The sequence below is a fragment of the Delphinus delphis genome, chromosome 3 (assembly GCF_949987515.2).
Source record: "Delphinus delphis chromosome 3, mDelDel1.2, whole genome shotgun sequence".
In the NCBI taxonomy this organism is placed as follows: Eukaryota; Metazoa; Chordata; class Mammalia; order Artiodactyla; family Delphinidae; genus Delphinus; species Delphinus delphis.
This window is the reverse complement of record NC_082685.1, coordinates 20,923,251-20,949,154: the sequence shown is the minus strand read 5'-3', so window position 1 is coordinate 20,949,154 and position 25,904 is coordinate 20,923,251. Positions and strand designations below refer to the sequence as shown.

At 45.0% G+C, this 25,904-nt stretch overlaps 1 protein-coding gene across 3 annotated transcripts in view; it reads left to right on the top strand.

The window, feature by feature from the left end:
• Nucleotides 1–23,994, top strand: part of ZNF346 (zinc finger protein 346) — a 29,952-nt gene extending 5,958 nt beyond the window's left edge. Inside the window, exons 2-7 of one of the 3 annotated variants that reach the window (XM_060008318.1) lie at nucleotides 2,817–2,920; nucleotides 3,476–3,568; nucleotides 5,300–5,444; nucleotides 9,443–9,676; nucleotides 16,272–16,365; nucleotides 23,678–23,994. In XM_060008318.1, the coding sequence (XP_059864301.1) occupies nucleotides 2,817–2,920; nucleotides 3,476–3,568; nucleotides 5,300–5,444; nucleotides 9,443–9,676; nucleotides 16,272–16,365; nucleotides 23,678–23,732 (725 nt within the window). In that variant the 3' untranslated portion in view covers nucleotides 23,733–23,994. Of the gene's footprint in view, nucleotides 1–2,816; nucleotides 2,921–3,475; nucleotides 3,569–5,299; nucleotides 5,445–9,442; nucleotides 9,677–16,271; nucleotides 16,366–18,712; nucleotides 20,146–23,677 lie in introns of those variants that run through there. The other 2 variants (XM_060008317.1, XM_060008319.1) reach the window with 2 other exon arrangements.
• Nucleotides 23,995–25,904: the final 1,910 nt, after the last annotated feature.

Genomic DNA, 25,904 nt, shown 5'->3' with positions numbered 1-25,904 from the left:
GGCTTAGTGGCCATGGCTCACGGGCCCAGCCACTCCACAGCATGTGGGATCTTCCCGAACCGGGACACGAACCCGTGTCCCCTGCATCGGCAGGCGGACTCTCAACCACTGCGCCACCAGGGAAGCCCTATTTTTAGTTTTTTGAGGAACCTCCATACTGTTTTCCACAGTGGCTGCACCAATTTACATTCCCACCAACAGCATAGGAGGGTTCCCTTTTCTCCATACCGTCTCCAGCATTTGTTATTTGTAGACTTTTTAGTGATGGCCATTCTGGGTCAGGCATTTTATTAGATACTGGGTATACAAAGTCATAAGTGACATGGTCCTTGCCCTGTTTAGTCTTTGGGAGTCAGATTCTGAATATCCTTGAAAGGAAACCCCGTCTCCTTTAATAAAACAAAATCCATCATCTCCATGCGAGGAGAGAATGGCTGGATCCTGACTCCTGGGTAGCATTTTCCCTTTATGGGCTTTGCATTCTGAGGAGCCTCTCACCCTCCATTTAAAAAGCTCTGGCCCGGGCTTCCCTGGTGGCGCAGTGGTTGAGAGTCCGCCTGCCGATGCAGGGGACACGGGTTAGTGCCCCGGTCCGGGAAGATCCCACATGCCGCGGAGCGGCTGGGCCCGTGAGCCATGGCCGCTGAGCCTGCGCGTCCGGAGCCTGTGCTCTGCAACGGGAGAGGCCACGACAGTGAGAGGCCCGCATACCACAAAAAAAAAAAAAAAAAAAAAAGCTCTGGCCCAGATGTGTTCACAGACCCACGTCTGTTGATTTCTCTGAACACGACTGAGGCAGCCACAGTCTTTCACAAAAATTTACCAAACACTGTAGGAGAAAAATAGGGAAATAAACAAAAGACCCTCAGGGTCAGAAATATAGCCAGACAACAGCCCTTCTTCCCAAAAGGGCTGGCATAAATAAATAAGCTTTATATCTTGTGGAGTAGGGAGAGGCACCTTAAAAGTTCCCCCCCGGGCTTTCCTGGTGGCGCAGTGGTTGAGAGTCTGCCTGCCGTTGCAGGGGACGCGGGTTCGTGCCCCCGTCCGGGAAGATCCCGCATGCCGTGGAGCGGCTGGGCCCGTGAGCCATGGCCGCTGAGCTTGCGCGTCCGGAGCCTGTGCTCCGCAACCGGAGAGGCCACAGCAGTGAGAGGCCCGCGTACCGCAAAAAAAAAAAAACAACAGTTCCCCCCCAAGAACCTCCCTCCAGAGAATCTTGCCCACTTTTTGGTCCAGAGTAGAAGATAAAACACATGAATTTGCCAGATTCTACCCCTGCCTCAGATTGTCGATGTCATGATAGAACTCATGCCTTGTGTGAGATTTTACTCCCTCCTCAAAAAGTAAAGCTTTGTTTTCCAGGCCCAACAATTAAGCACAGGTTAATACTATAGATTCCTATGGTGTGGAACTTGTGTGACACATTAGGTAATTTTTTTTTTGGCTGCATTGGGTCTTTGTTGCTGTGAGCAGGCTTTCTCTGGTTGCGACGAGTGGTGGCTACTCTTCATTGCAGTGCACGGGCTTCTCATTGCGGTGACTCCTCTTGTTGCGCAACACAGGCTCTAAGCGTGCAGGCTTCAGTAGTTGTGGCTCGTGGGCTCAGTAGTTGGGGTGCATGGGCTTAGTTGCTCCGTGGCATGTGGGATCTTCCTAGACCAGGGCTCGAACCTGTGTCCCGTGCACTGGCAGGCGGATTCTTAACCACTGCGCCACCAGGGAAGTCCCTTCTCACTGTTCTTGATCTGATTTTGAAATATCTAAAATTACCTAGCGGAATTCCATTTTGGCTGGCTCAGCTTTAACCTTGTTCCCAGAAGCATCTTCTCCCTTCCCGTCTTCCTCCACATGAAAGCGAAGGTTCTCCAGCAAGATGACAGACCCAGCAGCTAGGTCAGCACAAGCTTTCTAGTCCTTCAAGAACAAAACATCCTTGCCCAGCAGAGATTTGAGTTCTACAGCAACTGGCTGCAGGGAGTACTTGTCAGGCATGGGGACACCATCAGTCCAGCCCAGATGGCTCATAAGAACAACTGACTTGGCTCCAGTGTCCAAGCAGAATTTGATGCTTGGAACGGCAGCCTTGATCCTCTGGTTGTTTGTTATCTTGTTGTTCTTCCTAGGAACATTGAAGTCCACTCTCATGATGACCCGCTACCCCTTCACGTCCAGCTTGTCCAGAGTCAGCTTGTTAGAAAGTGACATCTTGGCAATTCAGTGGCAACAAGAGGCCGGGGGAAGAGACTGGGGCAGTGACAGCAGCAGAGACTGCATTTGCCACTTTCTTAATGTTCTTTTTAGAGAGAACTGCAAGCCTCTCACACCAGTATCTGGCTAGAATTGTTTCATTTTTATTGTATTTATTTTTATTGGTATTTACTTAAGTTTATAATTTAAAGATTCCTTTTTAAAAGAATTTACTTAGTAAAGAAAGTTGGCATAGGGACTTCCCTGGCGGTCCAGTGGCTAAGACTCCACGCTTCCACTGCAGGGGGCTTGGGTTCCATCCCTGGTCGGGGAACTAAGATCCCACATGCCATGTGGCACAGCCAAAAATAACTAAATAAATAATAATAATCATTTAGAAAGAAAGAAAGAAAGTTGGCGTACATAAAAGTATAAAGTAAGTTACAGGTGAGGTGGCACGAGAATATAGCGTGAGTCATGAAAGCAGTAGGGCAGGGGTGGCTGAGGTTTGCCGATTTAATAGTATGGCATTCCATTACTCAGTTCATGTGTTTGAGGCAGGGTTCAAAGACAGTGCTGTTGAGGCAGGTTTTTAACTCAAAGATTTTTTATTTTCCTCTCTGTAGTGGAACACATGATCCAGAAGAACCAGTGTCTCTTCACCAGCACCCAGTGTAAGGTTTGCTGCGCCTTGCTAATTTCTGAGTCCCAGAAGCTGGCACACTACCAGGTATGCCCTTGTACCTTTAGTACTGCTTTATTTTTCCAGACCCAGTGTCAAACCCCCACTTCTCCCTGGCTTGTGCAGTGAATTCCTTTTTAGCCACCCAGGTGTTGCCTCCATGCATGTTGGCTGTGACTTGAAGATTGACTTAATTTTTCTGAGTCTCATTTCTTCCATCCAAATCAGGATCATTATACTTACATGTTCCCATGCAGCTTGGTACAGTAGAAAGTACATGCTTTGGCTTTAAATAGACCTGTGTTTGAATCACATCTCCGCTACTCATCCTGGGCAAGAAACCTCACTATCTTCAGCCTCAGTTTCCTCATCTATAAGATTGAGATGATGATAATTTTCTCATAAATTATTGTGATGATTAGATTTGACAGCATTTAAGTACTTTATACAGAGTAGGAACTCAATAAACTAGGTTTCTTCCCCCACCCTCTCCTCCTCAAAAGTGTCTGTGAGGATGAATCAGATGAAAATCTAGTGTTTTTGAGTGCCTTAGATATGAAATGGCATTTAGCTATCTTTGATCTTTTTCCTGGGTTCTTGCAGAGCAAAAAACATGCCAACAAAGTGAAGAGATACCTAGCAATCCATGGAATGGAGACATTAAAGGGGGACACGAAGAAGCTAGACTCAGATCAGGTAATACAGCTGCCATGTTGAGACTGCTCACTTTCTGATGAAGCCAGCAGGCAGGTTGGTGTGGTGGAAAGAACATGGGCTTTGAGTCAGACTGACTTGGCTACAAATCCTGGCCCTGTTCTGTGATTTGGGCAAGTCTTATTACTTCTCTGAGCCTTGATTTCTTCCTCTATAATAATGAGGATGCTAATGTCAACTACCTTTCAGGATTTTTCCAAACTAAAATGAAGGAAGGTTTATTAAAGCACCCAACACAGAGCCTGGCACATAGTAGGGGCTCAGTAAATGGAGCCATTGTCAGTGGTTTGTTAGAGTAGGACAGCTGTCCATTCCCTACTCAAGAAGAGAAAGTGGAAGAAAGCCAGGTTGCTTGCTTTCTTGAGATCTGGGGGAAAGAGCTGAGTTCAATACTTGAATATTTGGAATAAACAAGTGGAATAAACACTTTTCCAGCATGTTTGCTTTTTGCCTTAGAAATACTGTGAGAATTATGCTGAAACAACCCCAGTGCCTCAGGTGTACCATTATTTTTGTTCCATAGCAGGCTGTGCAAATGTCATGGGATGAAAAGTCAGCAGACTAGGGCCCAATACTAGCTCTACAACTTAATGGTTGGGTGACTTTGGACAAGTCACTTAACCTCTCTGTACTTCACCCATAAAATGGAGATAATAGTTCCTACCTCTTAAGGGTATTGTGAGGTAAAATTCCAATTCCTAGTGGATGCTCAGTGAGTGAGAGCTTACACTACAAACTGTGCCTCCCTGTCATAGGGACCACAGGTTTGCAAGGGCCTTGCTTATCCCTTCTCCAAATTCACTGGCTCATCCCCTGGTTGCCCTTCTTGTGATTTAGAATCCAGAAAGACAAGATCAACTCTGTGACCCTGGGCAAGTCACTTCTCTCGGAGTGGCCCAGTAGTTCTAATGAGATCGTGGGCCCCTCCCCGTCCAACAAAGAGTTATCCAACCCAAAATGACAATAGTACCAAGGTTGAAAAATGCTATATTAGAATGAATACTGTATTCAGAAATCAGACATAAGAGAGAGGCTGGGAACTCTTAATATAGACTTGAAGTACATTGTTTTCTAGCCTAATCATAATCATGAAATAAAACCCAATGATCTGCTTGTTCATCAAACCCTGAACATCTGCTGTGTGCCAGACTCCAGCAGAGTGCTAAGGATAGGAAACAAAGATGAATCCAACAGTCTTTGCCCAAATGTTGCACTTTAGTTCACAGAAAAGTCTCCTAAGCTGTGACACTGTCAGTTTAGGGTGACAAGCGAGTGATATGATAGAGGTCTATTTAATGCACTCCAGGAGTACAGAGGAAGAACAAGATTAGTTCTTCCTTCCTGGAATAATCACACAAAGTGGCTTGATAATTGTTTACTGAGTAATTTTCTTGAGTAAAAGTCTCTCAGAAGAGGTAATATTTAATCTGGGCCTTGAAGGCTAAGCAGACATATGCCAGGCAGTAAAGAAAGGAAGATCATTCTAGGCAGCAGGAATGGCCCAAGTAAAACAAGGAAGTAGCAGAGAACAAAATGGGGAATGGTGAGTAGAGCATGGGATGAAGTAGCTGGAAAAGAATCCAGAAAGGTAGGTTGGGGTTAGTGTGTGAAGGGGGCCTTGAATGCTCATTCTCCTATGGGCAGTGGGGAACCAGTGAAGATTTTCTGGCCGGGCAGTGGCGTGATCAGACCTGTGTTCTTTCTCCTAACCAGAAGAGCAGCAGAAGCAAAGACAAGAACCAGTGCTGCCCCATCTGTAACATGACCTTTTCCTCCCCTGTCGTGGCCCAGTCGCACTACCTGGGGAAGACCCACGCAAAGAACTTAAAGCTGAAGCAGCAATCCACTAAGGTGGAAGGTACTGGTTTTCCTGAGTGGTGCTATGTATCGGGACCCCTCCCGTCCTCAAGGCACCAATGCCAGGTGCTCCCAGAAATGCTCACTGGGGCCACAGACTTGAAGAGGTTGAACTGCTTTTGAGAGCCCTTAAAAATATCAAAGTAGACCCAGCTTCAGTGAAATGCATCCTCGGAGTTGTACTCACCTAACCTCCCTTTCTTTGGTTACATCAGTTTTTCTCTATAGAAGCTTCTTAGCCCTGAGCTTTTGTCCTTAAAAGTAATTATAAGTCAGGAGTGCCAGAGTCCTCCAGGCTATGCACACCAGGAGAGCATTCCATCTCCTACCTCTCTCACTTAGATTTTTCCCTCCTAGCATCCACCTGCCCTGTTGCCATGCATTCCAAGTTAAAAGCTAAATCCGTGTCTTTTTCGTGTGCTCAGGTTATGCCCTGCTCACTTTAATCCTCAAAGCTGCCTGTTCTCCTCAAGACAGGGACTTGCCTTTCGAAGCTGAATACTTCAGTGCTGCCACTACTGCCCAGCAAACTGTATTTGCAACTGCCATGAATTCATTCCCAGTGCAGTGACTTCTAAAATAGCCCCCTTTATCTTGTCACCACTGGGGCTCAGCCTTCACTTTCATCTCATTAACTAATGACTTTCTGGGATTTTAAACCTCTGCTAACTGCAATTAGTCAAAACTGAAAGTTGTTTGATCTTTATTTTATTTTTTTCTTGGTAATTTTTGCTTCTGTCTTTATTTTGGACCAAGAAGTAGACTATACTATCTATAATACTTGTCCTTTTTTGAATTGCTGTATTATAAAAACAAGACAGTGATGTTTTGGAAGACTTTGAAGAGAGGGTAAAAAAATCACTCATAATTATACTCTCTTATTACACCCCAATCTAGTATTCCTGCTATGAAACAAGAGATAAAGTCATGGATGCCCAAGTTTAAATCCTGCCACTGCTATTTACCATCTGTATGACTGAACTTCTTTGTGCCTGAGTTTTCTCACCTATAAAATGTTGATAATACTACTTCATAGGTTTTGAGGATGAAATAAGGTATACAAGGAACCTAGGATGTAATAAATGCTCAGTAAAGGACAGTTCTCTTTTTTTTTGGCCAAGTGGCCTGCAGGATCTTAGTTCCCCAACCAAGGATTGAACCCAGGCCCTGGTAGTGAAAGTGCCAAGTCCTAATCACTGGACTGCCAGGGAATTCCCGACAGTTCCTATTGTTAGTATTATCACCATCATCAAGATAGCCAGTGAATGGAATCCCCACATAAAATGCAGTAGTTGATCAGGCATCCACCACCTGGAGCGTGTCACTGGCTTTGCTTATGGTTTGTTCATCATTAAGTTATACTAGTACTAATTGCTTTTGTTTAAAGTCAGTGTTGGTACCATTTATGGTACCAAAAAGATTAAACATTAGACCAAGGGAAATTAGCTTAAGAACAGAACTTTATATGGTCACTTATCTTTAGGTTTATATGAGCTTAACTTTCTATAAATGGGAAAATTCCCTGGAATATGCCCGGTCCAAAGATTCCATATTCAAGGGTTTATGTTTTGTATTTACTTTTGGCCCTTGCCACATAACAGGTATGTTTTTATATAGTTATAATCATAGTGCATGTACCATTTGTATCCTGCTTTAACTTTTGATTTTGTAGTTTAAGCACATTTCCATGTTATTACATGAGTTTACAACTATATTTCTGAAATTAAACATTTTTCTAATGTAAAAGTAATACAAGCATGTTGTAGAAAATATGGAAAATATAGATAAATGGAAAGAAAAATACTCATAATTTTACCATTCAAAGATAACCACTGTTAACATTTTGGAGTACTGTTTCTCCTATAATCTTTTGTTATGTGTATGTGTGTATATCTGTGCGTATATGTGTTTTATGTATGTCTAGATTATGTATATAAACGTAAAATACTTTAACCTTATTGTTTTTATAAAAACAACGCATACTCATTATTGTTATTTCTAGTTCAAACAATGCAAAAGGTACAAAGAGGAAAGTAAAATACCACCCAAATCCTGCCATCAAGAAAGAAACACTGTTAATATGTTGGTAACATTTCAAAATACCAGTATACACATATAGATGGCACGTTATATCTTTTAATAATGACATGATCGTATCATATGTATAATTTTCTTTTATGCTCTTTTCACTTAATATAACATTTGTATTTCCCCATGTTATTAAAAACTTTTTCATAAACATTTTTAATGACAATATCCCATCACAGCACATTTATTTAACCAGTCCTCTAATGGTGAACATTTACGTTTTCCCCCTCTCCTTTATTAATGTTTGTAAATAACACTACAGCAAACATTCCTGTAGAATTCTCTTTCCATATTTCAAGTTGTTTCCTGAGAGAAGACTCCTGTAGCTCTCATTTTTACTGGATGTCTATTAAGTGGTTCCTCCAACTTTACTTAACCATTCACCTCTGATGCTTCTCTTCAGTATCTTTTAAAGAAAGACCCTTATGTTTCAGTGGTCATGATTATTTCTTTTCTGATATCAAGAATCTACATTCATTGTAGAAAAGTTGGAAAAGACTGAAAAGCACACTTCTGCTCAATGCTTTTGGTCTTTTTTCCACACATCACCAGTATGGTTTTTGTTGTTTTACAGAACCGAGGACATAAGAACCAGTTTGCTGTATAACCTGCTTTTTTTTTTTTTAACTCAACACCACATACTGAATATTTTCTAATATTACTGAATATTCTACAACATGTACCTTACTTTTCCAGTGACTTGCTGAAACAATGGCTAAGGAAAATCAAGTAGCCAGGGAAATTGAGATTTCCTATACTGGAAAACCATTGTGGGAAAAGCCAGCAAGTTACTTCTGGCTTGTTGAAAATCCTCAAAACTTCCCCCATTGAAGTGGTACAGAGATGAAAGAACATCTGTCTGTGAGTGCTGCTGAGCCTCACCTCTCCTCCACCATTGGTGGGGGTTCTAGACCACATTTTTAAAGCAGTGGTTACTAGATTGACACCATTCCAGCCACGTGGACTCATTAGTGAGTCATGACATCCACTTTATAAAGCAGCAGTGCAGCCTGCAGTCAGCATCAGGACATTTGTTGGCCCACGGGAGGCTTACATATATGCCCATACCAGGCTCTGATTAACTGAATTCATGGACCACAGTCAGGGATGTTTTCTGAAGGTGAACGCATGGACTGTAGCCTTCAGATCTCCCTGCCACGCTCTGGCAGCCTGGCATAGAGGAGAGGGCATGGTCTTTAGGGTCACACAGGCCTGTATTCACTCATTAGCTGGGTGATCTTGGGTAAGTCATTTCACCCATCTGAGCCTCGGTTTTTCTCTGTATTGTGGCAAAATGACACCTACCTCATGGCATAGTTCTGAGGACCAAAAGAGAAAATATATATACAAATCTCATAACTAAATGTCAATGTTATCCTCCGCTCCCCCACTCAGCCTAGAAGGCAGTGTAGCCTAAAAGGCCCCCCTAGTATAGTGCCTTTTCTAAATGACCCTCCAGGCCCTCAGGCCCTCATTTTCTACATCTGTGCATTGACTTCCAAATCTATAACTGGGATACTTTGAGGATGGGAGTAAAACACCCAAACTTCTTGTCCTATTTGCTGTGAAGTTCTGGGGAATTCTGAGGGATGAGAAGATTGCAAGCATGTACATATCTAATCTGTTGTAATTTGTCAACTTGATAGTAGAAGTGCAGATCCCTCTCTGAATATAAGAAAATCAGGATTCATGTGCCTGAAGTAGTTAAAGCTGCCAAACAAAGTAGGCGGTCTTTGGGCTCCCCATATCTTCTCAATTAGAGAAGATTTTCACTGTGTGATTCACACAGGCAGTGCCACACCTGCAGGTGTGATTAACTAGTGACCCAGCCTTTCTTTGCATTCAGCATACACGAAAGCCTGGCACCTTCTGGGTTTTTTCATTGTTTCTGTTTGAACTCTCTCACCGCAGCTCTGTCGAAACGCCTTACAAACCCTTTCCTTGTGGCCTCCACCTTAGCCTTGCACCAGAATAGAGAGATGATAGACCCAGACAAGTTCTGCAGCCTCTGCCACGCGACTTTCAATGACCCTGTCATGGCTCAGCAACATTATATGGGCAAGAAACACAGGAAACAGGAGACCAAGCTCAAACTTATGGCACACTACGGGCGGCTGGCCGACCCTGCTGTCACTGACTCATCAGGTAAGGGGCTCAGCTCACACCCAGAGCTGGATCGGGGCTTGACTGCTGGGGTTCCCTGGACCACCAAGGCTATGCTTTTCCTCCTTAGGTCTTCTGAAGCAGGCATTGCAAACTCAAATGCCTGCAGAGGCTGGACAGGAAATTTCAATATGTGAAAGAGCCAGTAGGGGATATGATCAGCTGAGGGTATGTGCCTCTCCTAGACAGCTCCAGCCAGTTGTTACCATATCTTTCAGTTTTTCAAAAGAATCTAGAAGCCAGATTTGAATAAGAATTCTCCTGATTTTTAAATGTGCAACTAAATTTTTAAAAGTTTAAACCGTATGTGAGTCAAACCTGCCTGCAAGCCAGATTTGGGGCAAGGGCCACCAATCTGTAACCTCTGATTTAAACTCCCTGTCATCCACGTTTCTTGTGTGAGGGCCTCAGCAGCCTCTGCCAGATTTTATAACGTCCTCAGAATCCCTCGTCTCCCAGCAGCTAAGGCCCACCTGTGTCCCTGGGATAGAGTGGTGAAGGAGACCACTCTGACTCAGAACATTAGCTACTGCCCTGACCTCCAGATACAAGTCAGCATCACAGCAGTGAGCATTCATAAAAAGTTAGGAGCCCTTCCCATCACAGTAACTACTCACAGCTTATAGTAAGGGTGGGGAGGGGGAGGTTATTATTTTCTCTTTCAGTCAGCAAATATTTATTGAAAACCTGCTGCATTCCCTCATTGGGGTATAGTAGTGACCAAATCTGATACAGTCTCTGTCTTGTGGCGCCCACTTAAGCATTGGTGTGGGTCCCCAGGGCTTCTTCCCCAGGCCATGGAGATGCAGCACCAGACAGAGAGCACCATGGCATCCAGGTGCAAGGAAGCTCTTGCTCAGAGCCATCTGTGCTCTTCCCACAATCCTGGAGAGGTGAACACCCAGATGCCATAGATGTTCCAGACCACATATGGGCAAGGGGAACGATCATGCCTCTCTAACAACCCCCCAAACCCCAAAGCACCATACAACACAGGCCGTCCTTGGGCAATACTGACTGATGAGAAGGTGCAAAGTGGTGGCTATGCAGCAAGGGGGAGATTCCTTTAGCAGGGTGCCAAGGATCACCTTTCCAAAGCCTTTGAAAGACCCTCTTTTAGAAACCTCTTCAAAATCAGAAAGGAATGACTAATATTTATTTACTGGTCCTACATATAGGTAGTGCCTTTCCCTTTAACAGGATCAATTCCATATGCTGAGGCATCTGGAAACTTCAGAACCAAGCTCCTCAGAGCCCTGCTTCACGACATAGCATCCAGCTAGCACAACCCAGTGTTCCAGTTCCTGCCCCAGCTTTACTCGGTCCTGCCCTGGTCATTCCCTCGTTATCTCTTTTCCACTGGCAGGACTGAGGCACTGCAGTGTTTCAGGCTGCTTATCTTAACTTGTATCCATTCTTTTCTTTTATCTCAAGCCAAAGCCTCCTTCTTGTATTTACCCTCCTCCATTTGTCTAAGCTAAATTACCATATTTAATCCTAGAACTGTATCCTGGATCCTTTTTTCTGGCTTAAATCATTTGACTTCATTACAGATCAACTAAGTTCTTTCATGAAAATCTAGGTGGGGGGAAGGGGTATCACATCCTACTTTGATATTTATATATACATTATAATTTGATCCCCACAGCATTCCTATAAAATAGTTGTGATTTTCCCACTTTACAAATAAAGAAGATGAGACTCAGAGTGACTTGCTCAGGTCATACAGCTGATATGACCTGATGTTAATAAGTGACAGCATCAGTAGGGGTCTGTAGCTCTGTCTGGTTCCAAAACGTACACTCCTTCTCCCTGCCTTCAGCTCTGAGTGTACTTGGCTGTAGGCTCTCCGAGTCCTGGATGTCAGCAGAGACACTGAGCTCTCTTTGACCCCCTTCTTACAGAGGTGGGATGTTGACCTAGGGTATGCAAGCAGTGACTTCTGTTGACAGGGGTTCTGCCCTAGCAAAGGATTTAGGTTGTTAGCAGCTTGGCTTTTCCCTGCTGGCTTCAGTCAACCCTTGTTCATTTGTTCTTTCAGACAGTCAGTCATCCTGCACTTACCAATGGCTGCTGTAGTCCAGGCCTTAGGCTAGATGCTCTCACACTTAATTACCTGACTTAATCCACACAACAACTCTGTTGTGCACATTTGATTATCACCATTTCACAAATGAGGACATTAGGATCAGAAAGATGAAATGATTTGTTCTGGGTCCCACACTAGGCTGTGGCAGCCAGCATTGAAACCCAAGTCAGGGTTCTGTGTTAGGTCCAGAGAACAGTTTCCATGGGGCTCCTGGCAAGTGTCTCATGATGAGTATGGGTCAAATGTGAGATGTATCTGATCCAGAGTGTCCAGATCTCTCCCACCAGGGGTGGATGCAGCATCTACCAAGCAGATTAAACAAGACTTGGAGTTTGCTTTATACTCCAAGCTCACATTCCTCTCATTCACTCAAGAATGTCCAAACTAAAACCTGCATATCATTCAGGTAGCCAAATCCTTCCAGCAGCCAGAGCTCTCAGCATCCCCTCTGGGTTACATAAACAAGACAGGTATTGTCCATATTCTTGTGGAGCTTAGAGTCTAGCAGAGAAAACAGGCATTGAGCAATGAACTACAAGTGTGGCAAGCTTTAGAAAAGGAAACAAACAGGATGCTATGAAGATAACTTAAGATGGGGGACCAGGGACAAGAGAGATAGTGTGGGGCAACATGCTGCTGGCGAGATGAGCGTATCTAGTCATGGCATTGTGGGTCATGTTAGAGATTTGGACCTTTATCCTAAGAGCATTGGGAAGCTACTCACAGCTTCAGCATTATTAGATCATTCTAGTTACAAAGTGGAGAATGGCTTGCAATTAGGGAGGAAGGGTAGTGGAGAGAGACCAGCAGTGAGACTATTGCAATAATTCATACTGGAGAATATGGGAGGCTGGACTAAGATAGCAGTGGTAGAGGTAGACAGGAATAGATAGATTCAAGAGGTATGTAGGAAGTAGAATTGGCCATCCAGTGTGGGAGATGAAGGAAAGGGAACAGGCAAGGATGGTGCCCAGGTTTAGTCTGAAGCCATTAGGTGAATAACCAGGTTTTGGCAGCTTGAGTTTAAGATGCCCACGAGATATCAAAGTAGAGATGTTCAAGAGGCAATTGGATATATAGGTCTAGGCCTAAAAGAGAGGTCTGGGTTAGAGATATTGCCATTTTGGTAGGTCAGAAACTGTTAAATATTGGTAGTTTCATATGTTTTAAACTAATAAGTGGTCATTGAAGTCAGAGAAATGAATGAGATCCCTTAGAGTTTAGAGAGAAAGGAGCAAAGGATCTACGATTGAGCCCCCTGAAAATTCTGGCACATGCTACAAACCTGGATGAACCTTGAGGACATTCTGCACAGTGAAACAAGCCAGTCACAAAAAGACAAATCCTCTATGATTTCATTTGTATGAGATATCAAGAGTAATCACACTCATAGAAACAGAAAGAATGTGGTTTGCCAGGGATTAGGGGGAGGGAGAAATGGGGAGTCTAATGGGTGTAGGTTTTTAGTTTTACAAAATGACAGAGTTCTGGAGATTGGTTACACGACAATGTGAAGATACTTAACATGATGAAAACACAAATTTCTCTAACCCAGAACTGTCCTTTACAATTAACTGAATTGTACACTTAAAATGGATTAGATGGTAAATTTTCTGTTATTTGTATTCTACCACAATTTAAAATAACAAAAAGAAATTTAAAGAGAGAAAGAAAGAAAACCAAGATTGAGCCCTCTGGAACTGCCAGTATTAAATGGCGGAGGTCAAACATGAGACAGCAAAAGAAACTGAGAAGGAGCCACCAGAGAAGAAAAATCAAGAGCGCGGCATGCTGAAAGCCAAGGACGGGGAGACTTTGAAGAAGGAAGGAGTCACCAGTTCTGTCAGGTGCTGTTGAGAGGTCAAATATGAAGAGGCCACATAAGCATTCATTTTGTCCATTAAATTCAGATACAGGGAAGCCTCCATTGGCCTCAGAAAAACTGCGTGTGTGCGTGTGTGCGTGTGTGTGTGTGTGTGTGTGTGTGTGTGTGGGAGGATAGGTTGCAAAGTAATTGAGAGACAAGGAAATGGAGAAGCAGTTGTAGACAGGGCTTTCAAAAGTCTTGGCAGTAAAGGGGAGGAGATACAGGTGCTTTTCCAAATAAACCAGATGTTTAAAAATCAACTCTAGTGACTTATACTTCATAAAATCACAGGGGTAAACCAGAGTATCAAACATGTAAAATGAAAATGGATTAGTGTGGGTACTGGACAAAGCTGGTTTTTTAGAAGCACCAATGAATTATTCACTTGCCCCAAATGATGATTTGAATCTAGCTTACAGATCAGTAAACTGTGTGCTGAGATGTACCTCACATAGGAGAGTCCAGAGACCTGTGGTGCAGAAGGAAAAACGGGAGCTTCACAGACCAGAGGGCAAATCCCAGCTCTGACCCCAGGTCAACCACTTAACCTCCCTGAGCCTGTTTCCTGCTCTGAAAAATGGAGCTGATCACCTATCTTGCAGCACTATTGTAAAAATCCAAGGGCATAAGTATCCAGAATTTTGGCATGGTGCTTGGTGCTTAATAGATGATAAGAGTGGGCTGTTGTAATCTGGGCATCAGTGACCCTTAACTGATAAGAATGGGTGGTTGTCACCCCCACACCAGCTTCAGGTTCAACTCTGGACTTTGTGGGGAGGGTGATTCTGCTAGTCCATTATGCATCTTTTCCCTGTTAGTATTGAACCATTAATTCTGGCCTTCAGTGTCTAAAAAAAGACCTGAATTCTGATTGCAGTAATTTTCCCCTTAAATGCTTTAAAGGGATGTGTCTTCCAGGAAATACCTGAAGATACAAGAGAAACAGATGTAGCTGGGAATGTCTGCTAGTTTATTGGATTAGAGGAGATCGTTGGTGTTCTCAGTAGCTGCAACCGCCATGGAAGGCTGGTTAAAAGATACTCTCCACTTCTTTGCCAGCATCACTCATGGAACTCATAAGAGTGATGATAAGCCAAAAGTTCACATTTATTGGATACTTACTAGGTCCCAGTTGCTTTTATTTGAATCATTACAATAACCTTATGAGGTTGATACTAGTATTAACCTCATTTTATAGGTAAGGAACCTAAGTCTCAGAGAAGCCCCACTTTTACAAATGAGGAAAGCAAATCCCAGAGAGACTAAGTAACTGGCCTGTGGTCCTACAAGTAAGAAATGATAGAGCTGGGATTTGAACCTAGATGATCTCACTCCAGAGCTGTGAGACTTTAGGATGGCAGATGATTCAAAAGGTGTCAGAGGGGAGCTTCCCTGGTGGCGCAGTGGTTAGGAATCTGCCTGCTAATGCAGGGGACATGGGTTCAAGCCCTGGCCGGGGAGGATCCTACATGCCGCAGAGCAACTAAACCCATGCGCCACAACTACTGAGCCTGCGCTCTAGAGCCCGTGAGCCACAACTATGGAAGCCTGCACGCCTAGAGCCCACGCTCCGCAACAAGAGCAGCAAAGAGTAGACCCTGTTCGCCGCAACTAGAGAAAGCCCACGTGCAACAACAAACACCCAATGCAGCCAAAAATAAATACATTTTTTTTTTAAAAAAAAAGGTGTCAGAGGACTCTTGAAGTCATGTGTACAGTTGCCTGTCTTGCGCAGCTAGCACCTGGCATGCTGAATAAGTACAGCCTTGGCAGTCAGCCAAGCCTGCTTGCCATTTACTAACTCTGTGTTCTTGGACATGTAACCATGCCTTATTTTCCTCATCTCTAAGAGAATAATGATAATGGTTTTCACAGAATCATTATGAGCACCAATCAAAATTATATGAAGTGCATGGCCTATATCAGGCACTTGGTAAACAATAGCTGCTTTTTATTGTAAGTATGATGGTTGTGGTATAGTTGGTTTATTGTTGAGTAAAGCTGAGGATCAGAAAGGGGAAGGGATTTAGCCAAGGTCACGTGAATGCAGAGCCAGGAGTCCAGCCCCATATCTTGGTTCCTGGCCCATGCTCTCTCTGCTAGACCATGTGAAGAAAGGCCACTTTGTCACTGGAGCAGCCCTGGTAGTGAGACAGGGTGTCTGTGAGCCCCACGGTAGAGAGAGAGAGAGATTGATTTTGCTAACAGGCCTCATAAATTACTGTTACTGCAAGCCCAAAGAGAGTGGCACCTTCCCAGAGATCTCTTAGCTAAAGGCATCCTTAATGAGGCTACTTAGCACAGTCAAGGTGGAAAAGACAGTTACACCAAATGTCACCTCTTTGTTCTAGCAATCTTTTATTTACTCAACAGACAGCTACTCTGGACCAGGCTCAGTGCTGGGACTGAGGGCACAGAGGGGAACGAGGAGGTTCCCAGCCCCAGGCATACATGTGCCCCCTGAGCATTGAGGCCACTGGGATTCTTATCAGGGCCAATCACCTAACCTCACCCCACCCATCCATCTTCAGAAGGGCATTTGCACATGCTGTGGAAAGCAGCAGTCCCCAGGTCCCTTCTTATTGGATAACTAAGCATCTTGACTTTTATGTGTGTTTCAGCCGGGAAGGGCTACGCCTGCAAGACATGTAAGATAGTGCTGAACTCCATAGAACAGTACCAAGCTCATGTCAGCGGCTTCAAACACAAGAACCAGTGAGTAATCATACTTTGAAATTCAAGAGCCTGCAGCAGGAGCTCAGGGCTTTGGAAGCAGAACAAAGCCAAGGTACTCCTTGGCTAAAAGGGAATCCTGGCAGTCTTTTCTGCCAGTCAACAGAAGCTCAATCCATTAACAGAAAGTTCTTCTCCCATCAGCTTCTCCCCAGCCTTTAGACCTGTTGGGCTGAAGGTTTTAGTAGAGAAACATAAACAATTCCCTTGGTGGTCTCCTAGATTTTTTGGCTGTCAGCAGTCTGACTAGGGAAGCTCCCCCACGCCCACGCACCACTGGCCTGAAGACCTTAGTCTTCACTGCCATCAATTATGTGGCAAGAGCTCCCTCTACTGGTTATTACCAAATATGACCAGGTTCTTTCATCAAATATTGAACACCCTCTGAGCGGTAGCCAAAACAGACCCAGTCCCTACTCTTGTACCCAACATTCTGATGGGAGGAGACAAACAGTAAGCATGTAAACAACCAATAATTACAAATTGTGATAAGTTCTTTGAAGGGACGAGATTAGCAGAGTCATCTGTTCATGATAATCTTGAAAATGACTAACATTCTTTGTTTGAGCTCCTGGTCTGTTGCAGGCCACATGCCAAGCAAATTCTCTCAGGTAATCCTCACAACAATCCTGGGAAGAAGGGGTTATTACTCTGATTTTACAGATATGGCAACCACCGTTCAGAGTGGTATTATGAGGCAGAGCCATAATTCACACTGAGGCTTGTCTGGCTCACAGCATGCTGCTCCAGGGCATCATGCTGACAAGGGGGTTGTGGCGCCATATGATATAAACAGGTGAGGTCCTGCCGGGGAGGGCCCACATGGTTCTGTCCCTGCCTCTCAGAAGGGAACTGTGCAGTGTGGGCAGTGTGCCACAACATAACCTTCTGAGATAGGAATTATCCCCGTTTTACAGATGAGGAAACAGTTTCAGTCAGGCAAGTCTGCTAAAATGATTGCTTTGACTTTGGTGATTGGTTCTGCATTGCTTACAGAGCCAAATGAATAAAAGTGGTAGAAGTACAGAGTGTTGGTGTCAAAACATCCCTGGTCCTCTCTGCTCTGCCTGAAGTCTCCTCTCCTACACTGCGGCTTTATTGATAGATATGTCTTTAACTGAGAGGACTCTTGAGGTTCCTCTTAGATATGGACTTGAGACAAGCCATAGAAACCTGGCCTGCATCTCACTCCTGTTTCAGCATACCTCCCTTGCAGCTTGGCTGGTGGCAATTTTGTCAGATAACATGGAACCAGTCAGAGCCCTACCCTGGGACTACCCAGACTTGAAAATGCTAGTGTTGTTTACTGTTTTCTTCCTACACTTCCCAGCTGTGTGACCTTGGGTGAGTCAGTAAACCTCTTTGAGTCTCCAATTCCTTTTCTGTAAGATTATAGTACAATTTGTTGGACACCTAATTCAAACTCATTAATTTGCACCAGCAGCTCCAAATTAGGACCCCACACACACACTTTACAACCCAAGGAAACTGAATGTCAGGTAGATTAAGTAACTTTGCCCACAATCTCATAGTTACTTGGAGTCAGACCCAGGATTCAAACCTCTGACTTCAAAGTCTATTCATTTTGCTCTGCCATTTCCAAATGGAGCTCATTATCCTCACCTTATGGGATGATATAAGGGTTAGAGATAATATATGTGAAGTTCTAGTCCTGATAAGGGGAGCTGTTAGAGATAAGCTTTCACTCATTCAACAAAGATTTATTGTGTATCTATTATGTGCCAAGCCCTGTTTTGAGCACTGGGGCTACAGTAGGAACCAAGACCAATGCTGTTCCCTGATCCTTTGGATCCCCCTCTGGTGGTAGAAGCAGATCCTAAACAAATCCATAAGCATATAAGACAATATCAGGTGGTGCTAGTGGGATAGTGATAGAAGAGCCACTTTACATTTCATTCCATGTGTTGGGGAGAATGGTCATTCTGTACCGTCCAGGTCACGTAGGGCCCTGTAGGCAGAATAAATGATTTGGTATAGAGGAAACACATACGCTGCAGTCCTGAATCTACCACACAAAAAAAGCTTACTGTGAGCAGGTCACTTATACTTTCTGAACTTTAGTTTCCTCATATGTAAAATGGGGGTGCTGGTCCCCCCCTTGCAGAATTAGCATGAGAATGAAATAGGATACTGGAAGCAAGACACCCGGCCTTGTGCCTAGCATGCAGTGGCCCTCAGTAAAGGAGAGCTGCCCTGCTTATTACTCCATGCCCTGGAAGAGCTGTACTACCGTTGGAATAAGCTACCTGGAATACCATCACAACCACTACAAACTAACCCTGTGCCTTTGTTCCTTCTCAAATTACAGGTCACCAAAAACAATGGCATCACCTCTGGGCCAGATTCCCATGCAAAGGCAACCCATTCATAAAGACTCAGCCACCTTGGAAAACTAGAGGTGTTTCTGTCCAGCACTCCAGGTTGAACCAGCCATGAGCCAACTTTCTGTGACTATGGTCAGCCCTTGGCTCCTTCTTCCTCCTTTCTTACACCTGGAGAATACACAGGCCTGAGGCAGGAGTGGACCACAGAGAGCGTCTGATTGGTCCAGGCAAATCCACCCCTGCTCCTCCCCTTTTTGGAATGGGCCCTGTAGGTCAGGATGAGGGAAGCAGAGATCTTGACAGGACTTGGGGTATCCCAGGATGGTAGTTTGGAGGACGGCCTTTCCCCTTCCCCAGCTCCTCTGGGCTATATGTCATGAGGCCCCAGGCCTATCTTTCCTTTGCAGGTCAGTTTTGGACCAGTCCCTGCAGCTGAAGAACTGAGCTCTCCCTGGGCTCTAGGTATCTCCAGTGAAACCTGGAGCTTTCACGCCAGACCTTGGCCTAGGCAGGAAAGGGCAGATGGAAGTGGCTGCCACATGGAAACTTGGAGTTAATATGACACTCCCTCTCCCCCAAAAGAGTGCAAGCTTTCCTGAGCCTGGGATCAGATGCTGGCCAGTTGTACAGATTTCTGCCGACTGTGAAGTCTCCTCCTAGAGCAATGACACAGTCCTGGCAGAGCATTGCTATTCCTCTTACCCCCCATTCTCCACAGTTCCTGAATGGTGCTAAGAATCTGCAGCAAGTGAGGACAAGCTAGAGCCGAAGGAGGCCTCAGTACCCAGTGGGATGGGTACTGGAAACCTCCAATAGAGGCCTTTCCCCTCCTCCATCAGAGGTGCTCTGACACAGGGTCACGTGGGAAGGTCCCCACATGCAAATTTCCTTGATGGTTTTGTACCCTTAAAAGGAAACTGCCTTGTGCCAGCCAGCTCAGAGGTTAATTGCTGCCCTTCAGCCCTGCTAGCCCTCTCCTTCCCCTTGTGCAGCAGACCATCTGCCCAGGTTGCTGTGGTGCTAGTCCTCCCCCATCATCCCCCAGGAGATTCTGGGGACCGAGGAGCAGGATGGGCCCCTAAGGGAAGAAAAAGCTGGTGTAAGTTTCTGCAGTGAGGAAACAGACTTTTCCCTGACCCCACACCTAGATTTCTCTAACACTGCTGTGTTTTATGGCCTGGCACTTCACTGGGAGTGGACTTTACCTTGTAGCTTTCAAACAGGAATTCCAGGGAGAGTTACCATCTGAGGTCCCTCTTCACTGGGTCAAAGAAGCCTGCAGCTGCTCTCGTGATCTCCTCCCCACACTTCCTGTCCCTTCGCCTGTAAATGCCTTTATGTATTGTGTATGTGTGTGGGGGAGGGTGCTTATGCTCTATCTCTTGGTCACTGAAGCATCTAAATAAACAATTTCTCCAATGAGCCAGACTGCAACTTAACAGACCTGGGATTTGGATCTAGTATGTGTGTCTTTACCTTTACCCTCACCCTGCTCAGACTTCCCAGCACCCTAAATACTGATTTGAAGACTTGGGACAGAGACAGGCGTCCAGTTGCTTGGCAGCTCTGTAGAAAACTTGCAGATGCCCTAAATTCAATACAAGCTCACCTGCTCATCCACCTCCCCCCTGTCCTGGAGGGCCTCACAGAGGTCTTTAGAAGGTTTAAGCTGGGAGTCTACTTTGTTCGAGATGCTCATGTGGCTGCTGTGTGGAGAAGGAATGCAGGGGAGCAGGAAAGGAGACAGACATACAGGGAGGCCAGAATGGCAGCTGTATCCAGGATGGCTCTCTCCAGGCTAACTCCTTCAGGGCAGAGACCTAGCCTCATTCATCTCCATTCCTCTAATGTACAGAGTGGTGTGTCACATAGTTTGTTGAATGAAAGAATGAATGAGGATGCATAAGAAGAGATGGCCTTTTCCCACTCAGCTAATACACAACAGTAGGTTTGTTCCATGGGACTTATCATAGCCCTGGTGATTCTTGGAAGAACCTTTTCCATGACCCAGAAATGAGCTGGGAAAGGAGTGCATGTGATGGAATCAGAAGCCCTTTGTACAACGTTTGTTCCAGACAGCCAAATTTGAGGAAGGTGCCCAGGCAGCCTCAGCTCCCATCCTTCACTCAGCAAGCCGTTCTTGGGCACCTGCTCTTCGCCAGCTGGGAAAGACCCTACACAGCTCTCAGCTTCTAAAGCCTAGACTGCCTTAGCAATTTCCCGAGAGTCCTTCTACCCCACCCAAGATGTCACAATCAGCCCCGTCTACCAGGCAAGGAAGTGAAGGACAGAGAGGTGAGTGAACTGCCATACTATGAGCCCTTGACCTGCAGGATCTCTTAGTCTAAATTTTTTTTCTTTTTTTTTTTTTTGGCCACGCTTCCCATGGCATGTGGGATCTTAGTTCCCCGACAGGGATCGAACCTGCGCCCCCCGCATTGGAAGGGCGTAGTCGTAACCACTGGACAGCCAGGGAAGTCCCAGGACCTCTTAGTCTGGATTCAGGAGTCCCTGCCAGCTGTGTGCCCAGCCCTGTTGGCCTGGGGATGCAGGAATGAACACTCTCTTGCCCTTGGGGAGCTCATACACTGTTAAAGATGATTATGGCAATAATTAGAGGGTATACAGGGTGCTGTGGGAATGCATAAGATGCAGGCACTAACTTAGCCAAGGGTATGAAAAAACTGAAGGAGTTGGGAAACTAGCATTTGATCTGTATAACAGCATTTTGAGCTAGGTGATGACATTCCATTTTATAGGAAAGGAACAAAGCTCAAAGAGGTATACTGATTTGCCCAAGGTCTTGCTGCTAAGAAGCAACAACATGGTGGAATCTGGTTCTCTAGATTCCTAGTCAAGAGCCCTTTACAGACAAGGACAGAGTACTTCCCACATGACCCCTGGGCCTGCCTCACTCATCTGGCATGGCCATGGTCTCACAGAGCAAGTAGCCACTCAGCAGGGGCAGCAGCAGAACCCACAAAACAGACTGGACAGGGCTCAATGGTTATTCTATATTCCAAGCCCCACACACACCTCTCATAATTTTACCCAAGATTCCTGGTATATTAGACTCTAGTTATAACTGTAAAAAACTTAGGACTATCCTGGTGGCGCAGTGGTTAAGAATCTGCCTGTCAATGCAAGGGACACTGGTTCGAGCCCTGGTCCAGGAACATCCCACATGCCGCAGAGCAGCTAAGCCCGTGCGCCCCAACTACTGAGCCTGTGCTCTAGAGCCCAGGAGCCACAATTACTGAGCCCGCGCACCACAACTACTGAAGCCCACCCACATGCCTAGAACCCATGCTCCGCAACAAGAGAAGCCACTGCAATGAGAAGCCCGTGCACCACAACGAAGAGTAGCCCCCACTCGCTGCAACTAGAGAAAGCCCACGCGCAGCAACAAAGACCCAACACAGCCAAAAAGAAATAAAAGAAATAAAAGAAAAAAAAGATAAACTCTAAAACAAAAAACATATACCAAAAAATAGGCCAAAAGCAGAGCACCAAAACTCAAAGAATATAGAAGAAGAAATATAGTGAATATAACAGAATCTAATAAAATTCAACTCAAAGCTATATATAAGAGACTGTGTTATAATAAAGTGATCCAGAATGTCTGAAAATGAAAGGTCTAGAAGATAATGGTAATCACCTAAATCTGAATCTCTCCACATATCATCCCAGAAAAAACCACAAGACCAACAGGACCAGAAATAACACCATCTATGACCAATGTCTTCAGCATTATTAGGAGACAAAACACCACAAACTTCAAATGACCAGCGAGCAGAGAAATAAACAACAAATTCTAACAGAGCTCCCACTGCTGCTGCAAGTCTGTGAGTACACAGAACAGAGAAAGGGAAGGCTTAAGAGACTGCATGAAAAATAAGAAAAAGATGAAAAATTTAAAGCACAGACAAAATCATCTTCAGAATTAGAATGTCCCACACCAAGTAGCCCCCACTCGCTGCAACTAGAGAAAGCCCGCGCATAGCAATGAAGACCCAACGCAGCCAAAAAAATTTTTTAATTAAAAAAAAAACTTAAAGCAGTTACCTAAAAAAGGAAATTTACTGATTCACCTAATGAAAAATCCTTGTACAGGGACGGCTTAGATTCAGGTTCTGACACCATCATCAGGAGGAATTTAATCTCACTCTGCTTTCCTGTGTGGCCTCTTTCCTGGGCAGACTTTCTCCAGAAGGTGGAGATGGCCACTGGCAGCTTCCGGTTTATATCCTGATAGATTGGTAACTGCAGTGGAAAGAACATCTTTCTCTTGGTTCCAACAAAAAATTCTGGAATTGACTCATTAGCTGGTTTGGATCTGTTCCCATCCCTAAACCAATCGCTGCAGCTAGGGGAAATGGTGCTCTGATTTGGGGCCTGGGAAGGAGTATCCTCCACCTAAAACACATTGACTGAAAGAGGGAGAGATGTGCATCCCTAAAAGAAGAAAGTGTGGCACATTGACTGAAAGAGGGAGTGATGTGCATCCCTAAAAGAAGAAAGTGTGGAGCTCCTTCTGTACCAGGGGAGAAGAGTGGATGTGGGTGGGAAAAAATAACTGTCGTCAGCCGTACTCAGTGATTATCTTTACTTGACCATTTCTTTAATTTTTTGAGATACAGCATACATTCAGTAATGTGAGCCAATTTTTAGAGTACAGTTTGATGAGTATAGTGTATACACCTGGGCAGTCGCCCTCCAGATCAAGATATAAAACATTGTCAGTTCCACAAAAGGTTGCCTTGTTTCCCTTCCTAGTCAGTATCCCACAGAAATAAACACTGTCTTGACCTCTATCACCATAGATTAGTTTTGCTTGCTCTTGAATTTTATAAAAAGGGACTCATACATACATCCACTTTTGCTCAATATTATGTCTGTGAGATTCATCTGTGTTGTGTGTATCAGAAGTTCATTTTTTTTTTTTAAAGTTCATTTCAGGGACTTCCCTGGTGGCGCAGTGGTTTAGAATCTGTCTGCCAATGAAGGGACATGGGTTTGATCCCTGGTCCAGGAAGATCCCACATGCCGTGGAGCAACTAAGGCCGTGTGCCCCAACTACTGAGCCTGCGCTCTAGAGCCCGTGAGCCACAGCTACTGAGCCACGTGCCACAACTACTGAAGCCCACGTGCCTAGAGCCCGTGCTCCGCAACAAGAGAAGCCACCACAACGAGAAGCCCGCACACCACAATGAAGAGTAGCCCCCGCTCGCCGCAACTAGAGAAAGCCCACGCACAGCAATGAAGACCCAGCGCAGCCAAAAAAAGAAAAAGAAATAAAAAAGTTCATTTCTTTCATGCTGTATAGTGTGCCATTATATGAATATACCACAATTTATCCACTCTACTGCTAATGGACAATTAGGTTGTTTCTAGTTTTGAACTATTATAAATAAAGCTATTGTAAAAAATTTTGTATGCGTCATTTGGTGTGCATGTGCACGCATATACCCAGGAGTGGAATTGCTGCATCATAGGGTAGGTATGTGTTTAGCTGGACTAGATAATGCTGAATACTTTTCCGAAGTGGTTCTACCAACTTACATTTCCACCTGCAATGTAGGAGAGTTTGTGCTCCACATCCTTGTCAGCACTCGGTATCTTTCTAATTTTGACCATTCTGGTGGCACCCAGGAATTTGAATCCAAGGGTCTTGTCTTCATATCAGGGCTCCTCTTACTCTGAGCACCCCTGAGATCAGGTTTGAATTTCTGTAGGCTGGAATGTTCTCCAGTGTGGCCCAAGACCCACAATACACAATCCAGAAGGTAAACATCAGAGGAAGTTCCTGCCCATGGTTCTGTGTCCAAGGGAGTTCTCACAGAGGGAAAGGCATCAGCCCTGGAGGGGCAGCCCAGTGCAGTGGCAAAGAACTCAGGCTCTGGAATGGGGCAGCCAAGGTTCAGACCCCAGCTCTGCCACTGCTGGGCTATGTGATCTTGGTTAGTTGATCTGTGCCTCAGGGTAAAACATTAGTACTTACCTACCTTATAGGGTTACTGAGAGAATTAAAAGAATAGGTACATATGAAACAATTACAGTGACACATGAGAGATGCTATGTAAATGATGACTACTGTTTCTGTCATTGGCCTGGGAAGGTAAGTCTATAGGCAGATGAAATCTGGCTCAGCCCCCTGTATTAAGGCTCAGTGATTTATGAAATGCCAGAACATAATTCAGTCTGATTGAGGGAGGAAAAAAGGCAACATGTTGACCAAAGGGGGTTTTTCCCTGGGCTCCAGCAAGAAGTCATCTTCCACTGATACGGAACTTCAACTTATCTCAGGCACCCCAGGTGCTGCAGCCAATGACACCTGAGGAGAAGATGAAATGGAATCGTGCAGGTAAAGCTCTTAGCTCAGAGCTGGGTGCACAGCAAGTGTTGGCAAGCAACTGCCCCTCAATGCAGACACAGAACTGTGTATGTACCCATATAGCTGCCAGGAGGAATGTCATGGAGGACACTGGTCTGGGATTCTGGATCCCTGGGCATTGGTCTGAGACCTGTCACCAGCTTCATGTGACCTGAGGCCTAGGTATTTTCTTGTGAACTAGAAATTGGAAGAAATCACAGTTCTCAGCCAAAGTCCTAAAGAGGTGGTGATGGGCAGGCGTTCTTCCCAGAGATGGTAAAGAAGAAAGACCTTCCCTTATAGCAGCCCCTGTCAAATGAGCTGCTCCAACCCCTAACCAGGCCTTCTGATGGGTAGTCAATAGTGTCAAAAGAATAGGAAAAACAATTTCTCCCTCTCACCATCTGTCCACCTAACAACCTCACCTACTCTGCCCTGTGCTAAGCCCATACTACAGAGAGGGCAGACACGGCCCTGCTCTGGCACTCCCAGTCTCGTTGTCCTCCATTAATGCCGCTTCATCCATCCAGGAGCTTCAAAACCCTGAAGAAACCTTATGGTTCTGTAAATGGGTCAACTCTATAGTGCAATGACCCCACCAGCCACTAGGTGGAGAAAGCTCCTTTTTTTGGTGGGACATAGTAAACCAGCCTCAGGACCCTACGATTTGTTTGTTTGTTTGTTTATTTTATTTTGGCTGCATTGAGTCTTTGTTGCTGCGCGCGGGCTTTCTCTAGTTGCAGCGAGCGAGGGCTACTCTTCGTTGTGGTGCACGGGCTTCTCACTGTCGCGGCTTCTTTTGT